At 47.3% G+C, this 19683-nt stretch overlaps 1 protein-coding gene across 13 annotated transcripts in view; it reads right to left on the reverse strand.

The window, feature by feature from the left end:
* PLEKHA7 (pleckstrin homology domain containing A7) overlaps nt 1-19683 on the reverse strand; it is a 213139-nt gene that overhangs the window by 167336 nt on the left and 26120 nt on the right. Inside the window, exon 1 of one of the 13 annotated variants that reach the window (XM_032356713.1) lies at nt 2317-3021. The exons of the other annotated variants lie outside the window; for them this stretch is intronic. Coding sequence (XP_032212604.1) covers nt 2317-2504 — 188 coding nt within the window. The 5' untranslated portion in view covers nt 2505-3021. Of the gene's footprint in view, nt 1-2316; nt 3022-19683 lie in introns of those variants that run through there. 13 annotated transcript variants of the gene reach the window in all.

Consider the following 19683-nt stretch of genomic DNA (forward strand, 5'->3'; position numbering starts at 1 on the left):
CTATTCTACTCTAGCTTAAAGCCCAGGAAAAGGGAGGTTTATAGCCTAGAAGAACTCAGCTTTTGAATCAGAGATATTTGTGGGTAAGCTGTGGTATCACCATCAACTTCTGTGGCCAATTAATTAACCCCTTTTGACCTCAATTTTCTCATCTGTAAGATGGCAACATTATAACACGATCACCTGCTTCCCAGGGTGGCTGTGGGGACATAAAACACTAGTGCGATGCTTGCTCAGTGTAGACTAGGTCTTCTAATAACACAGGTGGGGTGAGGACACCCAAGAAGGAAGAGGAGAACTCTGGATGAGGCTGGAGAGATAGGACAGACTTGGAGGCAGGACCGGGGACATGGGTGTGTGTGTGTGTGTGTGTGTGTGTGTGTGTGTGTGTGTGTGTGTGTGTGTGTGTGTATACACACACATGATGCGCACAGCTGTAAGTAACCAGCCCATGTGTTCCACAAACATCCCCAGAGCAACCACTACTATCAGGCACTTTAAGAGGCACAGGCACAAGCCAGGCAAAGTCCACTCCCAGAGCTCATTTCCGGGGGCCACACTGGGAACCACTAGCCCACCAGGACACCAGCAAAAGCCAGCAAGATACAAGGGCATCTGGAGTCAGTAGCCAGGGTGTGAAAGTGAAGTCGGGACCTTAAGCTTGGCAAGGGCCTGACTGAGATCCAGGGACTCTAAAAAAAAAAGGGACCAATCTCCTGTAGTAACACACACCACTCAGACTCCAAGAGGATTCTTTGTTTCAATTTCCCTAAACTTTCCATTCAGATATTTGGGTTTGGTTCCCCCCACACACACCTCTTCCCTTTTCCAAAGCATACTCTGCAGAAGGGCTTTGTCATCTCAGATACCGGAGCAGAAACTCCACTCCTGGCTTTAGTCCTTCAGCCAGCCGCACCCTTGTTGGGCCAGGAGGGTTCTACTGCTCTCCGATGCCTAGATCATCTGCCCGCACCGGTTGCGGAGAGCTCGGGGCTCTGCCTAGGCCACTCCGACCTGGCTTTCCCACCGTGGGAAAAGCTGCCCCAACTTTATGGCTTCCTAGTGGGGAAATGGCTTCCTAGTTCATCTCAAATGGGCTGCATAGTGAATTACTTTTCAGGGACAGGGAGCCCAGCATCAGCACGTCCAGGGCCACTGAAACCCTCCCAGTAGCACAAAACTGCTTATTCCAACAGAAACACGGAAATCATTCCAGGACACGCGTGCTCTGGATGTCCTATTTTTTAAATTCCCTGCCTTGTTTTTTTAAATTGGCTGTGAAAGTTCAGCTCAACAGCTTACCAGGTACATTATTAACAAGAAAACATTTCTTTGGTTTGCTAGTTAAAGTTTAGAAAAGCACGTTCCCATTAACATATAATTTCTCCAGCAACTCCGAGAACAGCCCAGACAGCATTTCATCAGGGCAGACCTCAACTAGCACCTTCCACCTCTCCCCCACTTAGATTTTCCCAAACTGGCTTCCTTTATTTCTGGAGCAGAGATAAGGAATATTCAAATAGACCCTCAGCTGGGTATCTGAGGCCTGGGCAGTGCGGGTCAATGACAAATGCTAAATAGACATTCAACATATAGCTCTCCACCAGGCTGGGGAAGGGGAAGGAAGAAAACAGCTCTGCTTGATGCCACAAGACACTCCTCCATTCCCAAGGTCCACCCACAAGTCACCTCATGCCCAGGAGCCCAGGGTCCCACTGGACCCCAGGTCCAGAAAAGAACAGCCCACCAGCTGCCCCACCTCCCTCCACTCACTCCCCTTCTCCAATGCAGAAGTACTCTGTAAACCAGTTTCCTCTGGTGTAACAAACAGCCTAGGACCAAGACAAGCACTTGTCTTGCATTCTCTGGGCACCAGAGTGATTTAGGCAACTCCAGGAAACCAGACTCGCCAGCTTTCCACCTCAACCCCCTCCTCAGCAGCCAACGACAGCCTTGGCCTCTAGACCGTTCATTAATCCTGCTCCCCTGAAAGAGGGGCTCATCTAAATACGAGGAAGTTGGTCCTGGTCTAACCAACCTCCAACTCTCTAAGAGTGGAATGGGGGCTCAGGGCATAGAGAGAAGAGGAAAGGAGTGACACAAACAATGAAGGAGAGGGAGCAAAGGAGACAGAGAAACACACGGAGTTAAAGATGGAGGACGGGCAGACAGAGCCCCATTTGGCCCAAGCCAAAACCAGAAGTCCACCTGGGATCTGGTGCAGACAAGGGGACGCAGAGCTACCAGGAACTCACAGTAAGTCACCTGATGCCAACAGGACAGACTGCCAAAGTACTGAGTGATTTGCAGACCCACCTTGAGGTGAGGACAGCACAGGCACCCGTAATGCTCTTGCTCAGAGGAAACTGCTCCCCCTCCTCCTCCCAGGAAACCGAAAGGGAACAGCTCACAGACTCACATTTAAACACAAAGACACACACAGCACATCCAGCTCCACCAGACCCCCTGGACCACAGAAAAAAAAGGCCATTTTCTACTGTCATTCCTGCTTGACCCACAGGCAAGCCAGTGCCTAGATCAGGCCTCTTGCCTGTCACTGTCTGTGGACTCAGGACCTTCTAGGGCAAGGCTCCCCCCACTGCCCTCTGTTCTCCAGGGGTCCCTCCGGATGCTGCTATCCAGCTCTGCGGCTGCCAGGCCATCTGATGTTGCATCAGATTAGCTCCACATACTGCCAGAACGGCTGCCCGTCCAGCTGTCCTCTCTGAAGGGCCGCTTTGTGTCTCTTGCTTGAAAGGAAGAAAACTGTTTTTGCAGCTAAACAACACAGTTTGGAGCCTTCACTAAAGCAACAGCAATGCCACGCGCTCACCACCAAGAAAGCCTGCATGCAGGAGGCTGGTACAATCAATCTATAACCCAAGGAGCTCACAGTCATTTCCAATCTACTGCTCGCCACCCCATACCACTGAAGACTTCTCAGGAACCTGCTAGTGCCCAGCAGCCTGCTTTCTCCAGCACACCTCCCATACTCACCCACGCTAACAAGTTCTTAATATCTAACCTGGCGCCCTCCTACTTCGACTTAAGTCCATTTGGGGCCTCCGTAGGAAAGCGGACTGCCTGATTCCCTTCCTGGAAAGCTCTGACATACCATGAACCAGAAGGCTGACCTCACAGGCCACAAAAAATAAAACATTAACAACAATAAAACTATAGAGGTTTGCAGGGTAGGAGGAGGTAGGAGAAGATTCTGACTCTTTTAGTGCAGCCGATGGCCCAGATGTGGCCTTCCTTCCCTCACCTCCCCACCTCCCCACTACTCCCCGCACTAAATGTCAGTCACACCTGTCACCTGACTACAGAGTGCACTGAGCTGGAGACAGCCCAGTATGTCACATGACAGAACTAGGGCTAAAGGGTCTCAACAGGCTGATTCTCTGACCTAATACAGCCATATGAAATCTAACAGGGATAAGCTTAAAAACCTAAATTTGAGGGGCGCCTGGGTGGCTCAGTGGGTTAAGCCGCTGCCTTCGGCTCGGGTCATGATCTCAGGGTCCTGGGATCGAGTTCCACGTCAGGCTCTCTGCTCAGCAGGGAGCCTGCTTCCTCCTCTCTCTCTGCCTGCCTCTCTGCCTATTTGTGATCTCTCTCTGTCAAATAAATAAATAAAATCTTAAAAAAAAAAAAAAAACTAAATTTGAGTCTAAAATATCCCAGCAAAAATAGTATAAAAGGGGACAGAGAAAGGCTGAGCACATGATGTGCTACGACTACACATTAGTAGGGAACCTATTTTGATTTTAGGTTGCATTAATAGAAGCATGTTGAGAAAAAGAGAGATGGTGATTCCATTTTTTTTTAATATTTTACTTATTTATTTGACAGAGAGATCACAAGTAGGCAGAGAGGCAGGCAGAGAGAGAGGGAGAAGCAGGCTCCCTGCTGAGCAAAGGGACTCAATCCCAGGACCCTGAGATCATGACCTGAACAGAGGGCAGAGGCTTAACCACTGAGCCACCTAGTCACCCCCAGTGATTTCATTCTTTTCTGAGCTGGCCAGACCCCACCTAGCACCATGCTCAATCCTACCTATCACAATATAATAGGCATGCCCTGTTCACATACTTTTCTTCAATGAAGGCTGCCTCTCCACACTTTCAGGTTGCAACTGTCAGTACCCAAGGGGTATTCATCCAAGGGATGAGCCCAGGATCCAAGTAAGGCCAGTCAAAATCTTCTCTAAGAAGCGATACACAGATCCTAGGAGAGTGAGCACTTGGGGTCCAACAGTGCCAAGGCCAGGTCAAATTGACTCCTGGAGTTCCTAGTTACTGGAACTGAGACACCTTGTTTTTCTGTGTAAGTTAGTTTGAGTTGGGTTTCTGTCACTTCCAACCTGAAGGGCTGATTAATACACATAGTAAGAGGATTACTGATAAATTACTATGTGTCCACAGTAGTACCAAAGACAGCAGATAAATGAAAAACCATGCTTCATGAGCAAACAAGGATGACTTAACTCAGAAAAGGGCCTGAGTGAACTCAGTTCATGGCCACAGGGGAGCCTCTGTGAATAGTTCATGAAGAAACCTGTTCTATGTGGGGCCAGAGGGCACATCCATGACATGGGGAGAAGTTACAGAAAGTGGAATTTCTGGAAAGTCTATATAGTATGACAAAACTGACAAACCGGAACCTACCTCCTACTCTATTCTCTCTAGCTCATTGGATTAAAGTGATTCCTTTTACCAAAGTAGTTTCTTATCTTGAGAAACTGCGACTTCTATAAACTCCGGCTTCCAATTTGTACAATGGAGATAATAATCCTTCCCAAACCAGCTCCAAAGATTATTTTAGGGATCAAAAGAGAAAATGTAAACAGAGAGTGAATTTTCAAAGGTTCTTGTCCTAGGACCCAACAACAATCCAACTCTTCCAAGATTTTATCCTAACAAAATAAACACTGATGTTCATGAAGGCAAGGGTATTTATAACAGCATCATTCAGGGGCGCTTTGGGTGGCTCAGTCGGTTAACTGTCTGCCTTTGGCTTAGGTCATGATCCCAGAGTCCTGGGATGGAGCCCCACATCAAGATCCCTGCTCAGCAGGGAGCATGCTTCTACTTCTCCCTCTGCAATTTCCCCAGCTTGTGCTCTCTGGCCCTGTGTCTCTCTCTGCCAAATAAATTAATAAATACAATCTTAAAAAAAAAAAATAACAGCATCATTCATAATAATGAAAAAAAATTGGAAACAACATAATGTCCAAGATTTGATAATCTCTCATAAAAACCAGACACTGTAGAAGAACAGTTAAGGATGGGGAGAAATGTCTACAATGATTAGTGAAAGAAACAAGAATCAAAACCATACATACAACACCATCCTAGGTTTGTAAAATTTTCTTTGCAAAGAAAAAAAAAAGGAAGAAAAAATGTTAACAATGATTTTCCTTGAGAGATTATAAATATTTTTCCTTCCTTGGGCTTTTCTCTCTTTTCTTAATTATATAATGAATATGTCTTCTTTTTAAAATTAGGAATACATTATATAAATATACACTATAAATCCTATAAAGTGTTTTGCCAATTATAAGAGCTATAGAAACAAAGCAATGTGGTTCTTAAACAGGTATCCCTGCCTCATTTGTCTTTTTGCTCTCAATATAGCAATTAACTCTTGATTATAGAATGTCTATTTTTGTTTAATGGAAACAGATGAAGTCATTAAGGATAACACTGGATTCTTACAAAAGACCCAAACCCAAAATCCTGTGTGACCTTTAGGCAAGTTAACTTCCTTACCAATAAAATGAGGAAGGTGATAGCATTGCTTTGTATGAATGTGGGTTTAAACATTCACTGAGAACCTCCAAATGCCAGCCTGTTCCATAATTTTATCTACCAAGGTACAGAGAACATTTTCCATATCATTAGTTAATATTTTACAGCACCATTTTAAATGGATGCATAGTAATTCACTGTATGGCTATTATCACCAGAGAGTGGTTAGGGAGTTTTTTGCTTGGTTTGATTTCTGATATGGAAATGGTTAATCTCCTCAGAAACCCTTTGAGCTTAGGTGTTCCAAGTGCAGAACTGCAGAAGGCACTCAGTAAATGTAAGTTATTATTACTGCCGTATTAGCCACTATACTATTACTACTCAGGTTCCAGTGAGGTAGCCAAGTTCAATCTAATATTTTAGACTTCTGAAAATGTTTCTCTGGAAGCCAGGAAAAATGGATCCATACAGATATTTTACAATCTGGCCTTCTTGTTTTTTGTTTTGTTTTCTTAAGATATTAGTCATTCATTCATTTATTAAGAGGAAGCGCACAAACAGGGAGGGGAAAAGGGAGCAGGAGAGAGAGACTCCCAAGCAGGCTCCATATTCGGCACAGAGCCTGAGGCAGGGCTCGATCTCACAACTCTGAGATCATGACCTGAGCTGAAACCAAGAGTCAGATGCTCAACTGACTGAGCTACCCAGGCGCCCCTGGCCTCCATGTTTTCTAAACACCTTGAACATTATGAGTGAACATCAACATACCAAGATACATGTGTTGTCACCAAGCAATTAATTCTCATAAATGCCTGAAAAATTAGAAACCTTCTGGCCAGTAACCATACAGCCCACTGTAATAAAACAAAGGGTTTCCCAAAAAGGCACAGATCCCATGGCCTCTAGCAAATCCATGGACCCAGATCGGTTCATGGGAGAAAAGTAGACTAGCAGAGAAAAGAGAAAGGTTCCACTATGACTAGAAGTAGACCAGAAGGTTCTCATGTACAGCCCAATGGGCACATCCATCCTGCAACCTAGACTGAGCACCCGCCTCTTATGCCAGGCTCTGTGCCTTCTGCCTTGAGCACACTCACACGTCCTCCTGCCAGTGATCCTCTGGTGTTCATATTCCCTAACCCCATCTTACAGGTACAGGACTTGAGGTTCAGGGAAGGTAAGTGACTTCTTGGGAGTCTCACAGCCAGTAGAGGGTACGGTTGGGGCTGCAGCCCACTCTGTATGCCTCTAAAGTCCAAGCCCCCCCATGTTGGTGCTCTCCCCTCTAGTTACTCAACCTGGTTCTTCCTCCCCAACCATTGTATCAAACAAGCAAGGCCTTTTTCATCTGGGTGAGCCCCCACAAGGGCTGGGCCACTCGGACCCAAGGAGGCAGGCAGTGCAGCTCTGCCTGAGGTAGGGTGGGCCGGCCCATAAGCATACAAAGTAAGTTGCAGTACCAGCCACATCCTTTACTGATTGTGAGACTCCAAGAAATTACTTACCCTCACTGAGCCAGAGGTCCTGCACCTCTGAGACAGGGCCTTGCCCTCAGGTACTTACAAAGACCTGAGCTGCAGCCATACCAGGGGCTATCTGGCCAGAGCCCCAAGACTCAAAGGACAGCCACTGGAGTTTCTCAGGGTACGGTCTTCTGAAGTGAGTGACATCTTGGTCCCCACCACCTGCGCCTTCAGAGAGAAGCCCTGGGGAAGAGTATCTATTAAACCTTGGGCAACTGATGAGGATGTGAGCCCAGCCCAAGCCTCTTTGAACTTCTGATCTGGCACCTCAATGACCCACGGAAGAAGGGAGTCTTCTCCTCTGTCGGTTACCCTGTTTGAAATATTTCCCCTGTTCCATTTCTTTCTTTATCTTATTTTGAGAGAGAGGGAGAGAGAGAGAGAACAAAAGGGGAAGACAGGCAAAGGGAGAGAGAAAGAGAATCCCAAGCAGGCTCCACAGCACAGAGCCCAATCTCACCACCCTGAGATCTTGACTTGAGCCAAAATCAAGAGTCAGATGCTTAGCCAACTGAGCCACCCAGGTGCCCCTCAAGGTTCCTTTTTTTTTTTTTTTTAAGATTTTTTATTTATTTATTTGACACAGAGAGAGATCACAAGTAGGCAGAGAGGCAGGCAGAGAGAGAGAGAGGGGGAAGCAGGCTCCCCGCTGAGCAGAGAGCTGGATGCGGGGTTCGATCTCAGGACCCTGAGATCACGACCAGAGCGGAAGGCAGAGGCTTAACCCACTGAGCCACCCAGGTGCCCCAAGGTTCCATTTTAATTTTAAAATTTTATTTGTTCATTTATGTGTGTGTGAAAGAGAGAGAGAGCAGAAGCAGGGAGAGCATCAGGCAGAGGGAGAAGCAGACTCCCCGCTGAGCAGGGAGCCTGATGCTGGACTCAATCCCAGGATCCTGAGATCGTGATCTGAGCTAAAGGCAGATGCTTACCCAACTGAGCCGCCCAGGCACCCCTCACTATTTCCATTCTTTTTTTTTTTTTTTAAAGATTTTATTTATTTATTTGACAGAGATCACAAGTAGGCAGAGAGGCAGGCGGAGACAGAGAGGGAAGCAGGCTTCCCACTGAGCAGAGAGCCCGATGCGGGGCTCGATCCCAGGACCCTGAGATCATGAACTGAGCCGAAGGCAGAGGCTTTAACCCACTGAGCCACCCAGGCGCCCCTCTATTTCCATTCTTAATGTCCACCCTGTCCCCCATTTCTCCTCCAGCCCCTTCTCCCACCCAAGGGCAGAAACCAGGCTGGACACACTGGCTCATCCATGGAGAAGAGCCAGTACAGTATGAGACAGGAGTACTGAGAAGCATAGGGGTTCAAAGGAATATGCTATACAGCTCATAGGAATCACTCTAAATTAGGCAGATTGGACTAGACTCTGTCTAAAAACCCACACCTCCAGTAAAGCTCTGTCCCAGTGTTTTCTCTGTAAGGTCTCTTCTGTAATGAGAAGCAACGCTTTCACTCTAGCAGAACCACCAGACTATGGAGCAAATTGTTTTCTTAAAGCAGCTCAGATGTTTTCTCTGTCCCTTTTTTTTTTTTTTCCTCACATGACATCTACTTTCAAAGCCAGACCCAAGGAGGGAATTGGGTCTGTTCTGCTCACTACCATATACTCTAGCTTAAGTGCAATGGTGGACACTCAATGAATAATTGTTGAATGAACGCATGCAGGCACACATACATGCCAACCATTCTTTATCTAACCCTTCTCTAAGTGTGGACCCACACACCCCTGGACTAGCACACACAGCTGTCTCTTTTGTTTACTGTCAGGACCATCACATCTCCAAGTCAAAGTAGATCTGACACACCCAGTCCACCACAGCAAGGTCATCCCTACCCCTCCTACCATTATTCTCACAGATGGACAAACATTCTAGAGAGGTGAGGTAGCTCTCCCTCTATCACTCCACAGTTTATACCTTGGCGGGATGAACTGCCCTGGGACTGCTCCCCCCCACCCACCCACCCCCCTGCATATCAGCCCTCTGTTCAAAAGCCTTCAATGACAGGGCACCTGGGTGGCTCAGGTGATTAAGCAACTGCCTTCAGCCCAGGTCATGATCCTGGAGTCCTGGAATCAAGTCCCACATCAGGCTCCCCACTCAGCAGGGAGTCTGCTTCTCCCACGGACCCCTCCCCTCTCATTTTGTCTCTCTCTCTCAAATAAATAAATAAAATCTTTCAAAAAAAAAAAAAGCCTTCAATGACATACAGAAGGCCAACAAACACATGAAAAAAATGCTTGACATCACTCATCATCAAGAAAATGCAAATCAAAACCTGTCAGAATGGCTAATATTAAAAAGACAAGAAATAACAAGTGTTGGCAAGGATGTGGAGAAAAGGAAGCCCTTGCGCACTTGGTAGAAATTATATATTGGTACAACGGTTAAAGAAAAACAGTATGGAGATTTCTCAAAAAATTAAAAATCGAACTACCAGATGATTCAGCAATTTCACTTCTGGGTATTTACCCAAAGAAAGCAAAAACACTAACAGAAAGATATCTGCACCCCTATGTTCACTGCAGCACCATTTGCACTAGCCAAAGTCTAGAAACAACCTAAGTGTTCAGTGATGGATGAATGAATAGATTGTGGTATGTGTACACACACACACTGGAATATCATTCAGCCATATAAAAGAATGAAATTTTTCCATATGCAACACCATGGATGGGCCCTGAGGACATTATGCAAACTGAAATAAGTCAGACAGAGAAAGACAAACACTCTATGATCTGACCTATACGTGGAATCTAAAAACAACAACAACAACCAAGCTCTTGGTACAGAGAACAGACCGGTGATTGCTGGGGTGGGGGAGGGGGGCGTAGATGAAATAGGTAAGGGACTCAAAAGCTACAAACTTCCAGTTATAAATAAATAAGTCCTGGGGATATAATGTAGAGCATGACAACTATATTTAATAATACTATACTACATATTTGAAAGTTGCTAAGAGAATGGATCTTAAAAGTTCTCATCAAAGAAAAAAAAAATCTGTAAGTATGTCTGGTTATGTTAACTAGTTATATTAACTAGACTTACTGTGGTGATCACTTCACAATATACACAAATACTGAGTCATTATGTTGTACACCTGAAACTGATATAATGGTGTATGTTAATGACATCTCAATTAAAAAAAAAAAAAAAGTCTTTAATAGCTCCCCATTACTTAGGAAATTAAGCAAAACTCCACAGCCCGGTATCCAAAGCTTCCCAACCAAGCTCACACTCCTCACACCTCCCAGAAACCCCCACTTCAGCCCAGGCCCGCCATCCCTACACTGTGGCTCACACCCCACCATCCCCTTGTAGCCCACCTCTGTTTCACTGGAGGCTCCTCTTCAGGCTCCCTCCACCTCTAGTTTTCTGCCATCCCTATCTATCTTTCACCGCCTCCCATTTCATCTCCCCAGATAAGAATGAATGACTTCAACCAGATGGCTAACTAGAAAAGGACATTGTCATCTTGGCCTCTTCTCTGTGTCCTCTAGTATTTGGCCAAGTTGTATACACAGCAGATATGAAATCTGACTGGTTAGCTCTCATCCTGCCCCAACTCAGACACTCCCACACTTTGCCCACCACCAATGCCAAACCACACAGCAACAGTGCTTACCTGCCTGGGGCCAGCCCCTGCTCTGGAATCATTACCAGTGAGCACAAAGCAAAATTCAAGGGCAAACAGAGCTGGGATCAAATCCTGGCTCTACCCATTCTTAGCTGGGCAACCTAAGCAAGTTACTCAACTTCTGAGCCTGGTATTCCTGCCTACAAAACGAGACAGGGTCGTTCCTTCATCTTCAGGCTGCAGTAAGCATGAAACAAGGTAACATGAGGTGCTAGCACCCAACAGATGCAAGGCAAAGCTTCCCCCGCCCCTTTGCCACCCCAACAAAAACACACCAGCTCAGATGTTGTGCGTGAAAACCGGTTGGACAGCAAGCACACCTCATCTCCCCTCACCTCCAGCTGGCTCCCTAAGACAGAGGAAACAAAGCCTGAATGTCCTCAGGCTCCCCCCAAGCAGGGAGGTCTCTGGAAGAGGTCTTTGTTAACACAACTTTAGTTTAAAAGCTTCTTTATGAGCCAGACACACTGTTTCTTTTTATAAGAGGGAGAATCAGCCTACAGCTTAATATCACTTAATGGTGATAACAAGGCCTTTTGTTCACATTCCTCAATTAAATTCCGCAGCAATTAGCGGCCACCTACTCTTGTTGCCTGAGGGAAGCAAGCCCCCCACCACCACCCAGAACAAGGAAAGGTCCTTATTCTTAGAGACCCAGACACAAAGCAGTTATCAAGTAACATAAGACAGAAGTCATATACAGGGGAAAAGAGCAAAGCTGACCCCGATGGGTTTTTGAATCATGGAAAATAATGGCAAAGGGGTAGCAGGCTAGGTACTATACATAGGTTATTCTGTGATATAGGTTATTCATGTGATACACGTATGTTAACTTGTCGTGCTCAGAAAAATAGGCCAGCAGCAACATTTTACGGTAGGTAGCATGTCTCCATAATTTAGTTAACTGATGCCTAACTGATGGACAGGCAATTGGGTTGTTTTCAATTTCTTAGTATTATAAACAAGGCTGCAAATGACCCTCCCTGTACATAAACCTCTGCAATGCTTCTTATTTACCACCCTGGAAGGATGGAGCCATAGCAACGGAAACGCGAGGTGTCTGTACTTCCGATGATCTCAGTCACCAATGAAACTACCCAATGTGCACACAGAGGGTTTCACCCTTTTCCAGAACACATACGTATAAATACGCACACACACATATATACACAAATGCGCCTAACGTCCTCCTCCATGCCCACAGCCCTGCCTCAGTGCAGACCTGCACCATCTCTCACGTAGACCGTCATAGGAGATCATGGTCGTGGTCAGGGCAAGGCAACTAACAGGTCTCTCTACACAGGGCTGCCAGAATGAGATTTGCAAAATACCAACCTGACCCTACACACCAGTGCCTCAAGCCATTCTGACCCTACCTCTGACAGGGCAACCCTTAGCCCATCTCCAGCCAGATCCACAGGTGGCCTCTTCCCCATATGCCCACAACCCCACCTTCCCCCGTGGGCATATTTCTATAGCACTGAGCCATGTTTGCCTCCACCCGTGTCTCCTTGCCTTCTTATCTCTACCCCACTCAAGTGTCAGCTCTTCTGGAAAGTCTTCCCTGAGCTCTCAGAGTTAAGAACCAATATACCTTTCATGTGGTTCTTGCAAAGCACTTGCCAGACAGTCCTGTTCATGATGGCTATCCACTCACACACCTTCCCTACTTCACAGCCATCTCTAGGCTCCAGGATGGAGGAGATCATATTCTGTCCATCCTTAGATGCCTGGCTCTGGGACTCAGTAGGCCTAGCAAAGGTGAACTAAATGCGTGAACCAATATGAATACAAAAGAACACAAGACGTGGGAGGCAGGCAAAGCTAGATGGGTATTTCCACTCTACAGACAGAGAACCTAAGGCCCAACTTGCTCCAGGTCATATAGTGCAACAGAACCAGGATAAAGCCGCAGCTCTGCTGACTGCTGAGCCCAGTAATCAGAGAACAGAGGGGGCATGAACTGCACATCAGCATGGCTTCCTGAGTTAAATCCCCCTCTGTTTCCTTTGCTCTTTCTAAGGAACTTCACCAGTTTCACTGTTTCAGTGGGAGGTACCTGCAAGATGCTCAGCCGGAGAACTTGGCCCTGTGAAGTCTGCGAGATGAAAAAACACACACTCCACCCTTCTTGAGCAGAAATAGGTTATCTGGCTAACGTCAAGTCGGAGCAATTCACTGTGGTCCATTAAGACTTCTCATCTGGTTACCAAGTGGCCCATCCACTGGCAGGTAAATCCATCCGTAAGCAAGTCGGTCTGTGCACACAGAGTCTCCACACCTTGGGAGTCTACCCTGCATCTGTTACCTCGCTGTCCCCACAAGGAGTGGCCATATCATGGAGCACAGTGACTGGCTGAGAAGGAAGGGGTCCCGTCATGGACAGACTGGAGTGAGGCAAACCATCCCTGGCCCACAGCAATGGCCAAAGGCCACAGGAAGTGCCAGGCAGGACAGGGAACCCCTGCTTAGATCTCCCTGGTCCACTGATCCTGTCCAGTTCCTTCTTCCCCCAAAGAAATCCGGTCCCATGTTGAGCCTGGAGAGAGAAATACACCAAACAGAAAAACATGACATCAAATCTTTGAAAAGACTGCAAAGGCCAGAAGAGCTCACATCTGCTGACCCTCACAGCCGGTCAGACGTTATTATGAAAACTCGATGTAGATTAACTAACTCCTCACAGCAAACCTATGAGGCGGTGCTATGAGTAGCACAAATCTAGGGCCACAGAGTGAGTGGTGGCGCAGGCGTCAAGCAGAGCCAGCCCCTAGAGTCAGACTGGCCAGTGGGCTCTCACACAGGCTGCGCAGCGTCCACCAGAGTTTGTGGGAATCCCCAAACTCTCCCCAGGCCAGTCTGCTTCTCCAGATCCACAGCCACCACCCACAGGGCATTCTTGGCAGAAGGCAGAATAGGCACAAAGACAGAGAGGATGAAGGCCAACGAAACATCAGAGAAGAACAAGCCATCCTTTGAGGTAGAGTGATGTTTTGTTTTGGTTTTGGTATGGTTGGTTTGTTTTTTTTTTTCCGGTTTAGCAGAGTAGGGGAGAAAAGATAAGCAAGATAAGGGCCAATTAAAAGGAACAACCTTCCAGTAATAAAATAAGTATCACACAGGAATGTAATGTACAGCATAGGAAATATAATTAATAATATTGTAATTTTTTTTAAAGATTTTATTTATTTATTTGACAGAGAGAAATCACAAGTAGTCAGAGAGGCAGGCAGAGAGAGAGAGAGGGAAGCAGGCTCCCCGCTGAGCAGAGAGCCCGATGCGGGACTCGATCCCAGGACCCTGAGATCATGACCTGAGCGGAAGGCAGCGGCTTAACCCACTGAGCCACCCAGGCGCCCCTAATATTGTAATTTTTATATGGCAGCAGATGGTAACTAGATTTATTGTGTAACCACTTCACAACATACATAAATATCAAATCACGTTACAAACCTGAAACTAACACAATATTGTACGTCAATTATTCTTCAATTAAAAAATAAATTACTAAAATAAAAATATTGATGTAAGTTACACTTTGGACTTACTCTAAATGAGCTGATGTACACCAAGTGCCCAGTACTTAGCACAGAGTAGGGCTTCAATAAGCAGAAATTCCTTCCTCCTTATGCAGAGGCATCAATGGGGACTCACTGAGGCTTTCTAAGCCAAGGAGTGATGGAAGCAAATTTGCATTTTAGAAAGAACACTGCTCTGTCCCTTTTGTAGTCTCCAAGGAAATCCTTATAGGGTAAAATAAAATACTGATAATGATCAGGACATAATATTAAAATGACATAATATGGGGTTTGTGGGTGGCTCGGTTAAACAACTGCCTTTGGCTCAGGTTACGATCTCAAGGTCCTGGGATCAAGCCCCACTTCGGGGTCCCTGCCCATTGGAGAGTCTGCTTCTCCCTCTCTCCACCCCTTGCTCAGGCTCTCTCAATCTGTCTCTCTAGTAAATAATTTTTTTTTTAAGATTTTATTTATTTCTTTGACAGAGACAGATCACAAGCAGGCAGAGAGAAGAGGAAGCAGGATGAGCAGAGAGCCTGATGTGGGACTCAATCCCAGCACCCTGAGATCATGACCTGAGCTGAAGGCAGAGGCTTTAACCTACTGAGCCACCCAGGCACCCCTAGTAAATAAAATTTTAATAAAAAATAAACTGACATAATGTAATACCAAAAGTACTTATTGAGTATTAGGTGCCAGGTATTATCTGTAACACTCGATATTGTTAAATTCATTTAATTCTCAAAACCATCCTAGGAGTCAGACATTATTCCTGTCTCCATTTTGCAGATGAGGGAACTGAGGTCCAGAGAGGGTAAGCTGGGAAGTATACCCAGGAATCACAACCCAGTCAGTTTGACTTCAGGTCCAGTGTTCCCAAGCAGCAGCCAGCCCCGTCCCAGGGGAGGACAGCTTCCCAGAGTGCCTGCTGTTCCCTGCCCCACACTGACACCCAGACCCAGTTATAGGTATGTCTCCCAGCCACCTCCAGCCCTCACCCCCAGCTCTCCTCTCCTGTCCCAGTGCCAAGTCAGCCCAGCGCAAGCCACCCCCAGGCTGGAAACCATTCTCCGCCCCCTACCAGAGGCTGCTCATATTAGAGGGGGAAAAGGAACCTGGCTCTTGAGCTGCAAAGAGAAAAGGAAGGAATGAGGAGGAGTGGGCCACCAGATCCCCGCAGACTTCAGGGTGGAAAGTGTTCAATTAAAATGCATTCTGCTGGAGCTCAGCAGCGTTTCAACAGAGCCACCATTGTCTCCGTCTAAACTGCTGCTGCCCACAGCCCGGCAAGCAGCAACGAAACAAGCTGTCGTCATGGAACCGGAATGTGGGGTCCTGGCCCTCTGGACAGCACCAGAAACGCCGCTCTGTTTACCCACGTTGCCCCTATTTAAAAACAAAACAAAAAGCCCCACTCCACCATCAGCCCTTCAGCATCCGAGACACCAGGGTAGGACAGACAGTGGTGGGAGGACACTCCATATGCCAGCAGAGTGAGGTGGGTCTGCCAGAAGCTTCCTGAGGAGCTAGCGGGGCTGGGAGAGACGGGCCTCCCCCAGGAGGCTGGAAACATACTCGGGAATATACAAAAATTAAACACAAATAGCTATCTGTGTGGGGCATAAGCAGAAACTGCCAAGCCCTGGAAGGGTCCCAGGCCCCTTTAGAAAATGCTTATGGCCAAAGAATCTGGAATGTTTGGCCAAGGGCTTGGAGTCCAGACACTGTTTGTGCCGAATCCCTGCATAAATGAGACACCCTACAGAGCAGAGACAGGCTTATGTGTCCAGCCAACTACGGGACACAGACAAACTGAGGCTGCCCAGCCATGGCTACAGCATCCTGGCCTCTACCTCAATCCATGAAAGCAGTTATCAAGAGGCAGGAGCCCAGAACCAGGAATGCCCAGTACACTGAACACAGAAACAGGATGTCCAAGGCACATTCTGCATGCTGACTTGTCCCCAACTTCACTCTGCAGAAGCCTAAGGACAGGTTTACTCAGCAATCCCAGGCCACAGCAGAAAGGAGAGTTAGAGGTACTTAAAAATGCAGGTATAGGGGCGCCTGGGTGGCTCGGTGGGTTAAAGCCTCTGCCTTCGGCTCGGGTCGTGGTCTCAGGGTCCTGGGATCGAGCCCCGCGTGGTGCTCTCTGCTCAGCGGGGAGCCTGCTTCCCTTCCTCTCTGCCTGCCTCTCTGCCTACTTGTGATCTCTCTCTCTCTCTCTGTCAAATAGATAAATAAAATCTTTTAAAAAAAAAAATGCAAGTATAAGCTCTGGGAGAACATGAGACCCGCAGGTCCCCAAAAGCACATTCTCCTAGGCAGTCCTCTGACTCAGGTCCACAACCCCTCCCAGGTCACAGGCAGTCCTTCATGCTCTCATTCTGGTGGGCTCTGACCTGACCTCTCAGGCTTCACTATCCCCACAGTAGCCAGGACCCTACACACACACACACACACACACACACACACTCTCTCTCTCTCTCTCTCTCTCTCTCTCTCTCCCCTTCTCCCTCCTCTTTCTCTCTCTTTCTCACCCTTTCTCTCCCTCCCTCCTTCCTTCCTTCCCTCCATCTCCCTCTTCCCCCACCCCCTACGGTTCCATGAAACCAAACCACCTAGAATCCGGAATTCCTGAACTCTACACACTATTTAAAGACACCATCTTACCTTCTGCCTCAAAGGCTTTTCTTCCTTTCCCAATCCGGCTAACCCCTCACCCTGCAGGACCCCACTCAAGCACTGGGTACTCCACAAAGCTCTCCTTGACCTCCCCAACCAGGTGATCCCTGAGCAACAGAGTCAGAATTGCACAGAGCCTCTTGAGAAACTAGTAAACTTCTACCTAGTAGAGGGTGGGTAAGAGATTTGGGGGGGGGGGTGTAAGAGGAACGAACCATCCCTCAGTCGCTGTATTTCAGAACTAAAAGCAAAGGAGGAAGTCAGAGCAGAAGAGATTTCAACTTCACAATGGAGCCTCCAAACAATGAGGACACAACCACTCCAGAAAGGGTGGCCTTGTCAGGCTATGGACTCGTCCTGCTCTCCAAAGGAATCCCTCAGAGGCAGTCTGATCAGGAGTGCTGCCAGAGATCTTTCTATATGGAGTGAGCAGGTAAACCACCTCAGAGACATCAGGGACCCAGACGTTTCCATAAAGGCCTGAGATACGGAGATTCTGGGATGGTGACAGGAGGAAATGCTCATTGTGAAGTCCTGGGAGGAGGGGAGCAGCTCTGCATGCAGAACTCCAGCCCCTCCTGAGAACCCTAGACCTCCAGGGAAGGAAGGAGCAGAGATGAAGACAAACATTTCAGGGCCATCTGGTTCCTTGTGACATGGAGTGGGCCATGCGACTGACAGGCAGCTCCCAAGGACAAGGTTGGGCTCTTTCAAGGTTTATAGAGGCTGGGACTTTTCTCCTGCCTCCTCTCTTGCACCACTACCACCACCCTCTTACCATGACTACTAAACAGAAGATCAAGAAAAAAAAAAAAAAAAGCCAAAGATCAGACACTTTGACACTTTCTCCCTCTTCATTCCCCAGCCCAGGACCCATCGCTCTCCTCAGAGAGAAAAAGCATCCTGGGTGCTGCAGCTCTTGGGGCAGAGGCCAGATGAGGGCCCAGACCAGGACCAGCCAGCATCCAGGTCAATCTTTAATAACATTATCATCAAGATCGACACTACCACTTAAGGAAGGCTTCCAGGCCAGGTCCTGTGCTGAACACACTGCCTACATTGTCTCTGAGCTGCCTGTTCTCTACACAACAACCAGAATTACTATCCTTCTTCTAAACCAAAAGGCACATCATATCTCTCTGCCCTCCAAGCAAGGACTATCACCTAACTCACGGAGAAAGCCAAAGTCCCTTCAAAGGTCTGCAAACCACCTACACACACACACACACACCATCTCTCTAACCTCAGCTCCTACTCCCTTCATCCTGGCCACACTGGCTCCTTGTTATTCTTTCAACCAGCCAAGCACACTGTGGCCTCAGGGCTTCTGCATTTGCTGTTACCTCTTCATGGAATGTCTTTCCCCCACCCCACGATGTCTACCTGTCTGATCACATGTCTCCTCAAATGTTATCTCTGCAGAGAGGCCTCCTCTGACCACTGTACTTCCCCACCAAGCCTGCTCTCCCAGTGCTCCTCACCTCTTTCCTGGCTTCTTTTCCTTCATTGAGCTTACTATCCTCTGATATTATGTATTTTAACCATTTTGTTTCCAGTCTTTCTCCCACTAAGATATAAACTGCATGAGGGCAGAGATTCTTACGGACTTTGTCCACAATCCCCTCACCAGCAACTAGACCAATGTCTGACACAAATTAGGAACTCAACGGATGGATGGATGGATGGATGGATGAATGAATGAATGAATGGCTTTACAAAGGAGAGGTTTTTACCAATATTATAAATGAGAAGACTGAAGCTCACGAGAAGTTGACTTACTTGTCCAAGGTCAGCCAGATACCAAGGGACAGAGATGGAATCGAACTCCAGACCTGTCTGATACCCCCTTTAACTCTGTGGTGCCACCACAGGGAAGCGTCTGGGCATCCTACACCCCACCTGTCCTCATGTTCTTCCATCTGGACTCTTCAAGGCAGATGCCTCTGCTTCCTTCATCAAAAATGCTCAGCACCAGGCTCAAGGCTCGTACACAGCAGGTGCCCACCAGAGGTTTCTGAATACAGTGACGTACCTCTAGGCACTCAGTCTCTCCTTACATTTTTATTTCTTTCTGGGTCACTTCATATATTACTCATTTGACCGACTATAAGGAAGGGCAGAAACTCCAAGTACACAAAATGAAACTAGAAATGGACACTGCCCTAAAGAAATTTACAACCAGGTGAGAGAGAAAGAAAAGATGTAGACCCAAAAAGGTGAAATGAAGCAGGACAGTCATGTGAGCAGCGTGCATGGTGCCGGAGGTGCTGCGAGTGATGGGGCCAAGAGTGTTGAGGGAGGTTGAGCAGGAGAAGGCGAGGCTGCTGCACCCAAGCCGAGGGACATGCATACCCTGCAGGGGGGCTGGAGGGGACTGTCATTCATTCATCCAACGCTAACTTTCAGGGTTTTCTTTGCCAGGCCCTATCCTGAGTACTGGAGATAGAGAGATGAATGAATAAGGCATGAGAACTTGTGGGCTAATATGGGAGAAAGAGAAACACTGTATAAACTAAGGAGATAAGTGGCAAGAGAGGATGCTAGGCTGTAAGCTCCAT

This window comes from Mustela erminea, chromosome 9 (assembly GCF_009829155.1).
Source record: "Mustela erminea isolate mMusErm1 chromosome 9, mMusErm1.Pri, whole genome shotgun sequence".
Taxonomy (NCBI): domain Eukaryota; kingdom Metazoa; phylum Chordata; class Mammalia; order Carnivora; family Mustelidae; genus Mustela; species Mustela erminea.